General features: G+C 32.8%; 1 protein-coding gene across 2 annotated transcripts in view; it reads right to left on the bottom strand.

The window, feature by feature from the left end:
- Positions 1-4,254: 4,254 nt before the first annotated feature.
- COPS2 (COP9 signalosome subunit 2) overlaps positions 4,255-12,889 on the bottom strand; it is a 29,146-nt gene continuing 20,511 nt past the window's right edge. For both annotated transcript variants that reach the window (XM_039237128.1, XM_039237129.1), the window contains exons 7-13: positions 12,627-12,801; positions 11,970-12,148; positions 11,807-11,859; positions 9,066-9,163; positions 7,637-7,719; positions 7,052-7,110; positions 4,255-6,199 (exon numbers count right to left, since the gene is read on the bottom strand). In XM_039237128.1, coding sequence (XP_039093059.1) covers positions 6,055-6,199; positions 7,052-7,110; positions 7,637-7,719; positions 9,066-9,163; positions 11,807-11,859; positions 11,970-12,148; positions 12,627-12,801 — 792 coding nt within the window. In that variant the 3' untranslated portion in view covers positions 4,255-6,054. The remainder of the gene's footprint in view (positions 6,200-7,051; positions 7,111-7,636; positions 7,720-9,065; positions 9,164-11,806; positions 11,860-11,969; positions 12,149-12,626; positions 12,802-12,889) is intronic.

The following is a 12,889-nucleotide window of genomic DNA, read 5'->3' as shown; positions in this document are numbered from 1 at the left end:
TGTTTACAACACAACTCACTTTTGACAGGTCCAAGATAGGTAACCCTTCTTTGGTTGAAGGCCACTAACCTACAGAGGATCATTCATAATACGATAAAACTTAAAATCAGTTTCTAGAAAGAAAACTATAAGCTTTCATTCATTACTCTAAAAATTGAGCTGAGACCATAAAACTATGAAGTAGAACAAAAACACAACTCAAGATATTCAATGCAGATATTGTTTATGTAGTTCCTTCTTGGGCAAATTCTACCAACATACCAACTACCATTGCTGTTTGAAATGTAGCTGAAATAGGAAGTAGTTGATCTGCCTCACTCCTTTCCTTGTACTCCCACAACGTGGAGTACCAAAGGATCTGCACTGTGCAAAGGGACATTGGTTTTGTACCTTTCCTTTGGTACCTTGGCTACAGGCTTAGCCTAGAAGTTCTTTTGACTTTCAAAAACTATCTGACGGCATTTTCGTATTTTGAGATTAGGGTTGGCCCATTCCACTAAATTGAAGCTTACACTGGAGACCATTATTTTTGGATACATAATTCACAAGTGCTTTCTTAAATGTTGCAGCTCTTAAAGGGTTCATTTTAAAGCACTGTAACAAGGATTTGGAAGAGTACATTTCTTCCTCCACTTCCTTTCTTGGCTTAATTCCTGCTTAGAAATGTTTAATTTTATACTGAAGGAGTAATTCCTGAGACATTTGTTTGCAACATGAATTGTTCCAGGACAGATCATTAAACAGGGTTCAAGAGAGGCCAACTCCTCCATGAATGCTTCAAACCAGAACAAGAAGGTAATCTTTAAAGTGGAAAATATTTAAACCCTGAATTTCAAACCAAATGGACAAGATTTCCAACACTATTTTCTGAGAAATATTCTTAAAACATTCGAAAGTTATTCCACAGAATTATAATTATTGAATTACTCAGCCAAATATAAAGTGTACTGTTTGAAACCACTGTGGTCTAGTACCAAGACTAATATTTACACAGTATTTAAGAGGTAGAATATTTAACTTTTTATTACCAAAAAAGAATGTGTACTTCCAGTCAAAACTCCTTGATACCTAAGTCTTAAAGCATCTTGTGACTCATCCTGCACATGATAGTTGACTCTCAGTGTTAACTTGTGGGACTGACTTCTAATTACAGGTAGACATCTTCTGCCACGTTTGTGGTAGCCTGTTTTCTACCATCAGTTAGTACAATCTCAAGGAATTTATGTCATTTCTAATGCTAGTTTTAAGAAAAAGAACACCGAGAAGACTCCTAATACAACCATGTTAGCACATGGCAAAACCAAATGATTTTGCATTTTCCCTATCATTGCTCTATTTCTTGGTCAACATGTAATTGAAAATTTTTAATTATCCTCAAAGTGTTATTAAAATAGATGCATAAAAATTTAGTAGTGTAGTGGACAGGAGATTGGCAAACATTTTAATAACAATTAGATACTCAACAGTATTAATATACCATTAACACTGTAATTAAGCATGCAAAAACTTCTGACAACCTCCTGGGATGATTAAAACTTGTAATTACTTTTATAATCTCTAAATTCACATAAGATGAATAATGTCCAATAAAACTTTTATCAATTTATTTTAAAATATACAGGATTTTAAAATACCCTATTTCATAAATTAAAAAGCAAAACCTAATTCTCCTAGATCGTTTTCTAACTTTGGACACAAAGTTCTCTTCCCTGAGGAACTTCGTCATGACAAAGAAGTTACTGGTACACTGGAAATTCTTTTCATGGCATGAGTCAAAAATCAGTGATAAAATAATGGAAACTGGAAAAAAATTTACTGCAATGGGTTGGGGAGTGAGACATTGTATTTCCACCTGTATGTACTCTCACGTGTATAAGTGTAAACACTAGTACTGGCCAGCCCCACTAAGGTGGAAATCCTGACCAAAGTTTAAATATCCTACCCAAGAGGAAAGTTGGCCCTAGATAGTAAGATAAGTATCTAAGAAATAATTCTTTTGACTATCACAGGGTTTTAAAGTATAGTTGGCATCTACTTCTGATGGCCTATGATTTGATGACATAGGATTTTCAATTATTCTAGCAGGTTTTAAAATAACATGACACTAAAGAAGCAAAACACACATTGGTTTTTTAGAGAACTACACATTGGTTTCTTTTGGAACATTATCGAAGTTAAATCTTTTCAAGATTCAAAAGCAAACTGATACTGAATATTTCAGAAATATTTAGAGACTAAATCTCAGTGATTTAGTCACTGAGAGCGCTTTTGTATGCTTATCATTATAAAACTTAAAATTCTCCAAATGACAGTATTATTCCAGTTCGCCTCGAAATTCTAAAAGTGAAACCTTTTCAAATTTCACTGAATGATGGAGAGAAGTAAACAAAATTTTAAATCATTGACTAATCCATGTTAAGGGCACACATTAGCTAAAAGATACATAGTAAAATTTAATCATCTTGAATTAATAGAATTTGATATACTTGCATTCAAAATTAAGAATCTATGATGTCCACATTAAAGTGATTCTTACATATGAACCATATTTATAATTCTATCAAAATATAGAATGCTTGTGTGGGGGATGGGAAGAACCTAACACAGACACAACTAAAACCTCTATAAAAAGTTGTTTTGATTTCGGTCACACAAATGAAGACCCAAGTCCTTGAGCTTCAAGTTCTGAAACCTAACACCCAGAATCTTATTCTATGTACCTGGACAGTATTCTTTAACACTATGAAACTAAATAGCTAAAAGTCAATTCCTTCTGTATTTTGTTAAAATATCTCAGTTCATAATCATATTTTGTAAATCCCATATAAAGAATGAATGAATCCCATATTAAGAATGAACTAGCTTTACTAGTTTTTTAAGTGCAAGTTTCACTTTAAAGATTGAACCAAATGAAACCTTCTGGTTTATTTAAAATAATATTAACTAAAATAGTTACCAACAAATTGCTATTTGTAAAACGCAGCCTTGGTAAATAAATGGTTTGAGTATCTCTGAGTCCCCTAAAGGTAAGAGGGAATCTACTAGGCAAATAGGTTTTATCCTACGGACTAAACTAACAAGTGGTCCTTACCAACAACATCTGCTTTGTACGCTGATTAGATACCTTCACCCCCATCCCCACTCCAAAAGAGAAGTTTACATACCTGTGTTTACTGAAGAATTATAAAGATTAGTGATTAAAAAAGAAAATTAAATACTTAGTACATACATAGTCCCCTCCTCTTCAAAACAAAAAAAAAAAGTAATGTTAGGGGTGCCTGGCTGGCTCAGTTGGCAGAGCATGCAAATCCTGATCTCAAAGGTCATGATTTCAACCCCCACGTTAGGCAGAGATTCCTTTAAAAAAATAATTTAAGAGCTAGTGCAGTGGAAACCCAGTTCTTATAGCAGTTATCTATTCTCCTCAAACAGCAGTCAAAAGTTTGCTGTGGAGTAGATTTTTCCAGATATAGGGGTAAAAGAAAGGAGACAAACACATCACCATATGATGTAAACTATTTTGTTACAACAATTTTCACAGAAGGGAAGACTTAATCAGCAGTTTAAAATGCTAAAAATATGCCAATTTAATTTTTACTTCCCTTAAACTTGTTTTGATAAGCAATCTCAAAAAAAGATTTCAACTCTTTAAGATGCATAAGAACACAGAACATGTTTTGTTTTTGTTTTTTTTTTTAAGAACACAGAACATGTTTAATGGGAAAAAATAAAAAGCTTTAAGTTAGACTGTTAAATGTATCCAAAACCTGTGTTCTAAAACAAATGGGGCAAATAACTTTAAAAAAAGAACTAGTATTTCAGGAATATTAAAGCCTATGTGACACATACAATTAAAGATTATGGTATAACTTCAGATGCTGTTTTATGCTTAGCCCAGTTTACCATAAAATAGTAAGTGCATGCTTTCTCTCTAGAAACTGGAAGATGCACCATTGCCATGGGGCAAAGATTATCCCAGGTGAACCGGGCATTGTGAAAGGTGGAATACGCGTTAAGTCATATTCAAATCCTGTAAATTCTAATTCCATCCACTCAGGTAAGCAGGGCCTTTTCCCACAGTTATCACATGCATACATATTTGAATACAGGCACAGAAACTTGTCATTTTTATTTGGGTAACAAAGGGTCTCCAAATTATATTGAAAAATAAGTCCTAATTATTATCACTCCTGTAAAAAAAATTTAGCACATTTTCACAAATGATTTATGTAAAAGAGAAGAAAATACACATAATTTTATAATATCTTAAACTTTTTTATTCCCTACCAGAGACATTTGTCTTTCGTTTTCTTTCAATTTGCTACAATTTCCAAGTTGCACCTGTATTTTAATACTGCTTTTATCTGCTAAAGACATTAACTGATTGCTTTCCTAAATCTAAGGATTATATAGTTTTAGTATAAATATATATCACATATTTTCGTAAAATTTTGACAAAACCGAATAAGCATGCCTTGTTTTAAGTCCATGCTCTTGCCACTGTTTATAAAATCTGATTTAATGATCAAAAATTCTTGTTTGTCATTCCTCAGTTACAACAGTCTTCCTTCTGAACTGCCACTCACTTCTTTTTACATAATAACAAGCAATAGAAAAACCAAAGAAATCATCTTAATCTTAGTTCTTCCTTTTGACACTATAAAATAATGTGGTCTTTTTTTTTTTTTTTTAATGAAACAAATACATCCAAAACTCAATACATTCAAATGAACTGTGTCTCCTCTAAGGTGGTCACCTTAGAAGGCCACAGTTCATTATCCTAACTATGCTACCACTGCTCAAAATACCTTAAAAACTCTTTTGGGATCGCCTTCAAAACCAGTTACATACCTTCTCCTATTTCCTCAAAGACAGATTAACTCTTGGAAACTTTCCAAAGTCATTTGGTGCCGAATGATGGTAACTATAAAAAAAAAAAATACTTCTGTTTTCTTAAACACTATGTTTCATAAAGTGAATAGTGTGTTATGACTTAAATTAGCTCTGAATGCAATTCTAAAAGAGCAAAATCCATGAGGTTTTGAGCAATGGTAGACTGCTGGAATTAGGAAATAATTTTCCAGCATGATCACTATACAGGGTAACATTCATTTAGCTGTCTATGTTCTGGCATATTTGTTTAAAGTGAACATTCTGAGAGTTAGAATTTATTTTTAAAAAGGAATATCATTCTTAGGAAAAAAAAGAATTTTATTCCTTTAAAGCATCACTGTCAAAGTAAGTATTATGCAAGTGTTTTGTTAGAAACTAGTTCTCCTTACTTTATCAATAAAGACTACTTTAAAAAGCTTGAAAGCAAATAACCAACTTATTTGCTCCCAGGCTTTTAAAAATCATTAACTGAAGATAAAATAATTTGAAATTTCTAAGGTACTAAAAAACAAAACAAAAACCCCAAACGTAATAAAAACACGTCAAGAACCAAACTACAATTTCTGAGCTGCACTGTTTATTTTGCTGCTTGAAACCTAAGTGACAGTATGCCACCATAATTACGGGGTTTCATCTAAACCTTTACTACACTGCAGGTACAGAAATATACGGACACATTTGTGGAGAATTGACATTTTGCAAAATGCAGCAAACATTTTAATTTATACATGAGAAAAGGAAGTGTTCAAAAGGGTATGCATTTCAAGTTATTGCAGGTTATTTGTGAGAGAATTTCTGCAGGTAAAACATGTTTAAATTTAACCAACAGTAACATGTCAGTGTATTTAAAATCATGACAAAAATCTTCTCTCTGGTCATGTTGCCCATGACAAATTACTATGATGTTGTATGTTTAGGGCAAGATGTCAATACAGCATAAATCCCATGGCATTTTGGTTTTCTTCTGGAGATTAAAGCTGTTTTTCTTGGGATAAATGCAGCAGCAAAACACAAACCAGTTGATCAAAAAAAGCACTTCTGCCATAACTCCAATAATTTTCAGGACACATCAACCGACAGTAGTTTTGCCATTCCCAGTTCTTTTAAGGATTACATCTCTGCACTGTTGCATTAAGTACGTCTGTAAAAGCTTGTTCTCTGTTAAGCCAGTTTACTGACTACAGCCTGGTTGAGAGAATTTAGCTGGTTGGTCCATTTATCTAGTGCAGTATACCGGGCACCACCCCTCTTCTGATGATCCAATTCAAGGAGTTGGTTGACTTGATCAATTCGGCCATGAATAGTGCTGGAAATAAATAGAAGACATGTCTACAAACCATTTTCACTAAGTGTATCTTTTGGGCTAATGTTTCATAACATATTTATAATATCAATAAATGTAAAAGAGAAAACTGCCTACATTAAATGACTGAATTCAGGATTAGTTATATCATTCTTAGTAAAATTCTAGACAGAAAGTAGATTTCAGCTATCTTTCATCAGATCACTAAAAGAATCAAAAGGCAGAGACTTACTGATTAATAGCAAATGTAACTTGTGAAGCTTTAAATACTATACTGCTTTTAAGAAAAATATGACTTCAGAACTATTACATACCACAGCTTCTACTTTAAAAACATAAAAAAAATACTATTCATCAAAAAATGCGCTAGCTGCATACAGATCATGTGTTGAATGAGAAATTCTTCTTTTTTTTTTTTTTTAAGACGTTTATTTACTTTGAGAGCACGCGCACAAGAGAACGCACATGTGCAGGGGAGGGGCAGAGAGAAAGGGAGAAAGAAACCCAAGCAGGCTCAGTGCTGTCAGTGCAGAGACCTATGCAGGGCCTGAACTCACAAACCATGAGTGTGAGTGTGGCCAAAATCAAGAGTCAGATGCTCAAACAAATGAGCCACCCAGGCACACCTGAGAAATCTTTCTGAAAACATTTATAGCTTATTCAGAGATCAAGGGCTTAATATGCTCATTCATTTACAAAAATATCACCATGCATACATATGTATCTCTTTTAAAAGAAAGTAATACCCAGTGGGTGTTTTTTATGAAAAATCCAGAATTCCACTGAACCTTTGTTCCCATTATTCAAATGTCATGGTCCTAAACATTTTGCAGTAAGAAACAGCCAAGTACTTACTTATCCAATATGCACTGCACCAGCAAGCTCTCCACATCAGCTACATCTATGTTTAACTCCTAAGACAAAAGACTCATTATAATTCTACTAATTAACTTCTGTAAAGACTTCATGATAATTATTATTTTGATTTTAAATTCATTCCCACCACTTAAAAAGAGATTTAGTGAAAGAAAATGTAAAACAAAAATTTCCTTATCACTTCAAAACATTTCTGAGAACATAGGTCTGATAAAATTTAACTTTGTAATATTTAAAGTACATTCCTACAATTTTATTGTGGTTGAGTTAACACTACATCAATTATATACTTTAGCCACTACTCTGTCTTCTACAATGTTCTCTGAGGCTGAAGAAATTTTTAAAAAGAACTGTAATGATTCCTTACTTGTCTTGACTGTTAAGTCAGTGTATGGCAAGAAAATACAGAAAAATTTACATTAAAAGGAAAGCCCTTAAGTTATGCTTTATTTTGAAAATATACTATTATAAAATGTTACCAAGAATCATTTTTTAAATGGAAGATAGGTACACTGCATTTATAAACTAAAAATTATAAATATTAAGATTCATGAATATAAGTACCTTAGAAATAAAAGGAATATGTATTCTTGTGTAAGGCTTAATTAATTTTATGAGCACTTGTGTTCTGATGTTTCGCAAAAGCTCTGAAAGATAAAAATGAAAATAATAGACTTTTATTTAATAGTTTGTATGTGTATCTCCATGAATCATTATGCACTTCTAAATCACATTCATTAACTATATCACTTATCTTCTCAAAATACATCTTTCTGCCTGATAAGAACATAAGGTATTTGGGTTTTTTTGTTTTTAAGTAAGTTCTATGCCTGACATGGGGCTCAAACTCATCACTCTGAGACCAAGAGTAACTTACTCTACCAAATGAGCCAGCCAGGCATCCCAGACATAAGGTATTTGGATCTAAAAATATTTAGGCTCAATAAATGCACAGTAAGATTAAAGGCTGCTTTTCCCCTATTTTTTCTCATTCCCACCTCTCTGATTTTGCTTATGTTATGATGCTATCTAAAATATTCTCCTGCCTTCTCAGTAATACGCCACACTGCTCATCACTTCCTCTACAGTTAAGATTTTTCAAGAAGCTCTGATTCACACCAGCCAAGTCCCTTATGTTATGCTGTCTCAAAATCTACAGTACTATATTTTATAAAATGATCTTGCAAATTTCTCCAGTTTCTTCACAGACAAGTGTCTTTAAAAAAACAAACAAACTAGACTGGAGTTCATGCACAAGGCTTCTAAACTTTTCTATATCCACCAAGTGTAGTATCATTCTAGCTTCATACAAGAACTTTTAAAATGTCTGTTGAATGAAAGAGAAAGGAAGGTGGGGAAAAAAGAACATTACTTCCAAAGTATTCTTCGGATTTTCCTGATGCATCTGGAATTTAAGTATTTGAATGAGTTGTTCCAAATGGTCATTTAAAAACCCTCAAATAGCTCCATAACAGGTGGGAACACTGGAGGTACAAAAGAGGCCCCAGAACAAGGAATGATTTTTGTCTTTGTTAATCCAACAGAATAAAAAATCTCATACACTTACTTGTACAACATTAGCCTACCCTTCAATGTAAATGCATCAAGGGCATCATCTATAGCGAACTATGTTTAAAAGCTTTTGTTACTTGTTGAAAACAAATCCTAAGAATTAACTTTGATACTAAGTATCAGTAATAAACATGCAACAATATCTAAATTAGAATAAAAAGATAAAAGGGACAGCCACCTTAAATGAAATGGACATCATATAAGAACTTGATTATGTTCTTCAATAGCATGAAACTGGTGAATGATTTCTTTCAAAGGGCTTTATAATTTTAAATAACATCCTATTCTATACCATTTAGAAGCATTTCTATACTGGCAATACATAGAAGACAACTGGCTTGATTCCATGTATTTCCATTAAGAAGTACTGTTTGACAGTGGCACAGAAGGAAACTGAATTCACTTAGCAGAAAGAATATACCTTCAATATGTTCCCTAATGAAAGGATCATCCATGATGTTGCTGTGATTTGTTTTCAGAATCTTCTCAAATTCAGTGATGTCATTATTCTGATAGGCACTAACAGAAAAAGAAAGGTATAAATGTTGTCAAACATGAAGAAGTCATGTATTAAATCAGATTATCCAAAGAGCCTGCTTCTTGATTTTTATATGCAAAAATCGAAATTACACTACAGTTTCTGCCATAGAAATCAGAGTTAAAAACACACACATTCTTCTGCAAACAAAATGAATTTCTTTTTTAATGCTTTTGGTTTTATATAAAGGAAAGATTAAATAAATCTTTTAGGATCATATACTGTATTTATATATAGTTCATTAAAATCTCAAAATCTTAGAACTGTTAAAAACTGACAAGTTTAATAACCATTTAATGCTTGATACTTTCATATTAAATGGTGGATTTAGCATTTAATCCCTAAGAAACCAGGTCAGCATACTACTGTATGGAGGAGTCTGGTCTTGTCTTTGAAGTAAGACAGTATATCCTTTCTGAAGATTATTCAGAAATGCAGCTTCCTAATTTTTATCTTCTAGAAAGCTACCAGCAACTGCTAATGCTTTACAAAGGGAACATTTGATTCTTAATTTTCTCTAGCCTTAAAGTTCCACTGAGTCATACAGCAGAAACATCAGTGGCACGTAATTAGTGCCAAATGGGACACACGCACTAAGGAAGAGTCATGGACCCTGCTGCAGAAGGCCAAAGGCTGAGTTATGTTCATAATTCTCTCAAGTGTCCAGGATCTAGTCCTAAAATAATTCTGTAGGGCACTACGAGGATTGCTGAGGGTGCTGAGAAGGAAGGAGCCAACCTTCTGGATATGGCACCACTGTCTGCTTTATATGTAAGACACATCATCAGCCATTCTGCACGCCCTCTGCTCTGCTTCCACCTGTTGGGTCACAATGTAACGTCATGTAAGGGGCAGGTGATTCAAGTGCTTCAACAGGAATTATTTTCCTCTAGTCTGCTGACAACTGACTAGGAAGATAAGATTAGGAAGCATTACTTTCTCACCTGCCCAAAAAACATTATCATAATATGCTATAGGAGGATATATTCAAATTGTGAAACACTTGCACACGTGCATAGTTTAACCAAGAGACATTGTGCCACTATTTAAGTGACTTAAAAAAAAATCTTACACAAAGCATGGGACACATCGCAGGCCCCTTGTTTGGGTCAAAATTTTTGATTAAAATAAGTTTCTGAGTTCCAATGTATAGATCAAATTGTATTAATACAGAGGAGTAAATTATATGATATAGTAAACACAAATATAGCTATTACTTTTTAAAGGTCGGATAAGTCAGTCCTTTAATCCACTGTAATGTATTTAACCAATTTAATTTAGATGAAATATTAATATCTAGAGCAAACTCTCCCTCAATATTTCTTTAAGAGTTTTAAAAGCTTAAACTGTTGCTTAGCAATTTAACTTAAAAACATTTTTCTAAAGTATTATGAAGTGAATCTCTAGCCAAATCATGTTGATGGAATAAACCATGTGAAATAAAGATGGAGAAATCTCCTTTCATAACTAAAATAAACTTAACTCAACAAATGTGTATTAAAATAGACTAAATAAACAATAAAAAAGAAATTGATTTTATTTTGCAATTTAGAGTTCTTATCTAACTATTCCTAGTCCCCTTAAAATAAAAATAAAGTCATCCTTATTTTTTAAAGCTAAAAGTAAAGTTTCCTTAAACAAATAAACCTAGTAATTTGTAAAACTCACAGCCAAACAAAGTAAATGAGGACATTTTACATAGGAACTTAAACAATATCATGTAATAAGCTATTTTCTCTAAGTATATGAAATTTATACATGGGTGACTCATAATTTATAGTCTAACAGTACTTTTAAATCAAAAAAGACTACTGAAAGAAAAGAATGTCTGATCACTTAAATTACCTACATACATATGCAAAAAAGCCCACCCTACCCCATGTCCTAGTCATAATCTTCCTGCTTTGGTAAACTCAGTTGCACAATCTAAAACAAAAGACGTGAAGAAACCTAGGCTCTATGTATTCCCAGCAGAGGAAAATTCTTCTTGCTCACTGATTTCTTTTGTAAAAGTAGGTCTTCTTTCCTAGGCTTTTTGCTTTGTTTGATCTTTATAATTTTATTTAATAATAATTGATCACGGCAGGTTTTTCAGTTGCTAACCACCATAGAAGTCATCAATAAATCCTTGGATTTCTTATCATTATGACCCCTCTGGCTCCTCATCTCAGAAAATTATCTGAGGTAAACATTTCAGATGATGTTTTTTTAATCTTGTCAATTGAGAAAATATGTGAGTAAAGACACGGTCTTGCTGAAAATTTCTGACTTACATGGATCAATTATTAATTCATTTTGGATTAAGGCAGAACGAAACAGCAAACACTGTGAAATCATTTTAAAATAGCTATAATCAGTTTTCTACTGAAAATAGCATTCACACAAGACATATAAACAATAAAGGGAAAAACAGCAGCCTATATTATACTTTATAAAATCTTGTGACTAACAGAAACAGAATAAATAACTTTGAGAGAAAAATTTCGCAAACTTTGGAATATTTCAAATCAAAATACAAATGAGCACATTTGGAATATTAACTGAATTCTCAAAATATCTCTCCCTCTTTCCCCTCTATTCACTGATTTAAGGAAATTTACCTTAACTGAGAGATATAATCTTACCTTACTAAATTTGTCATTGCTAGAATTTCTGGATCATTTTTGTACGGTTTGGCCTAAACACAGTTAAAAAAACAAAACAAAAAAACAATTAACACAAGAAAGAGTAACACTTATTTCCACAAAAGATAGCTGACAGAAATGAATATTTAGAGCACACACATACCTCCTGTGAGTCAAATGGATTTATTCCCGATTTCATTAGCATATTTGCTAACACCAAATATTTTAAGCAAGTGGTTCGTCTTGGACTTCCCGATTCATCATAATTCTTAAAGGCTTCAAAAAAATCAGTGTGTGCCTTTTCAAATTCACCTTCTCTCAAGTGCATTTTACCACCACATTCTGCAAATAAAATAGGATAAAAGGGGGCATTTTCAATTCTGTAATAAGGCTGAATACTTGTAAAAATCACATGAAAACTGTGACAGTGGCTTTCCAGTCTTCTAATTCTATAATATGAATAGTACTGGCTGCAGGATGCTCACTTTCTAAAAAACAAGATCTTCATTAAACACCAAACAAGCATTTGCAAATCTTTTTATTCTCAGTTGAGCCAGAAGGTCATTTTATATACAACATTATAATTCAAGAATAGAACTTCTAATGGTAAATTTTCTATTAGTAATATTTCACTGATGTAAAATTTTAAAGGACAAAAACTCATAATGTCTTTCTAAGACTAGCTCATTTCACTGATTTTTACTACTTCGCCATTTATTTTCACCATAACAGGAATAACCTTCCGAGTCATTCAGTCACATACGATGACAACTTGGTATCTTCCTGTGACACTGCCCACCCTTCTCCAAACAAAACTTGCCTCTGATGACTCCCATGATCAGTGGATGAGGGATGGCAGACTTGATGTGAAGTGACTGTTCATAGAGTGCTTTCAGTTTTTTGTTATTCTTCTGTGCTGTGTACATTTGAATTTCCAAAGCGTATATTTCTAATAACTGTGTACCTTTTTTCAGGTCATCTTCTCCATCATCAGTCTAGGAAAGCAAATAATGAACTATAGTCAAAATAGAATTCAAAGTCAATGTAGACATTTTTATTTAAGTTACTCTGGGATCCTTACAT

Source organism: Hyaena hyaena, unplaced genomic scaffold, assembly GCF_003009895.1.
Source record: "Hyaena hyaena isolate Hyena2069 unplaced genomic scaffold, ASM300989v1 scaffold_120, whole genome shotgun sequence".
In the NCBI taxonomy this organism is placed as follows: Eukaryota; Metazoa; Chordata; class Mammalia; order Carnivora; family Hyaenidae; genus Hyaena; species Hyaena hyaena.
This window is presented reverse-complemented; position numbering and strand designations above follow the sequence as displayed.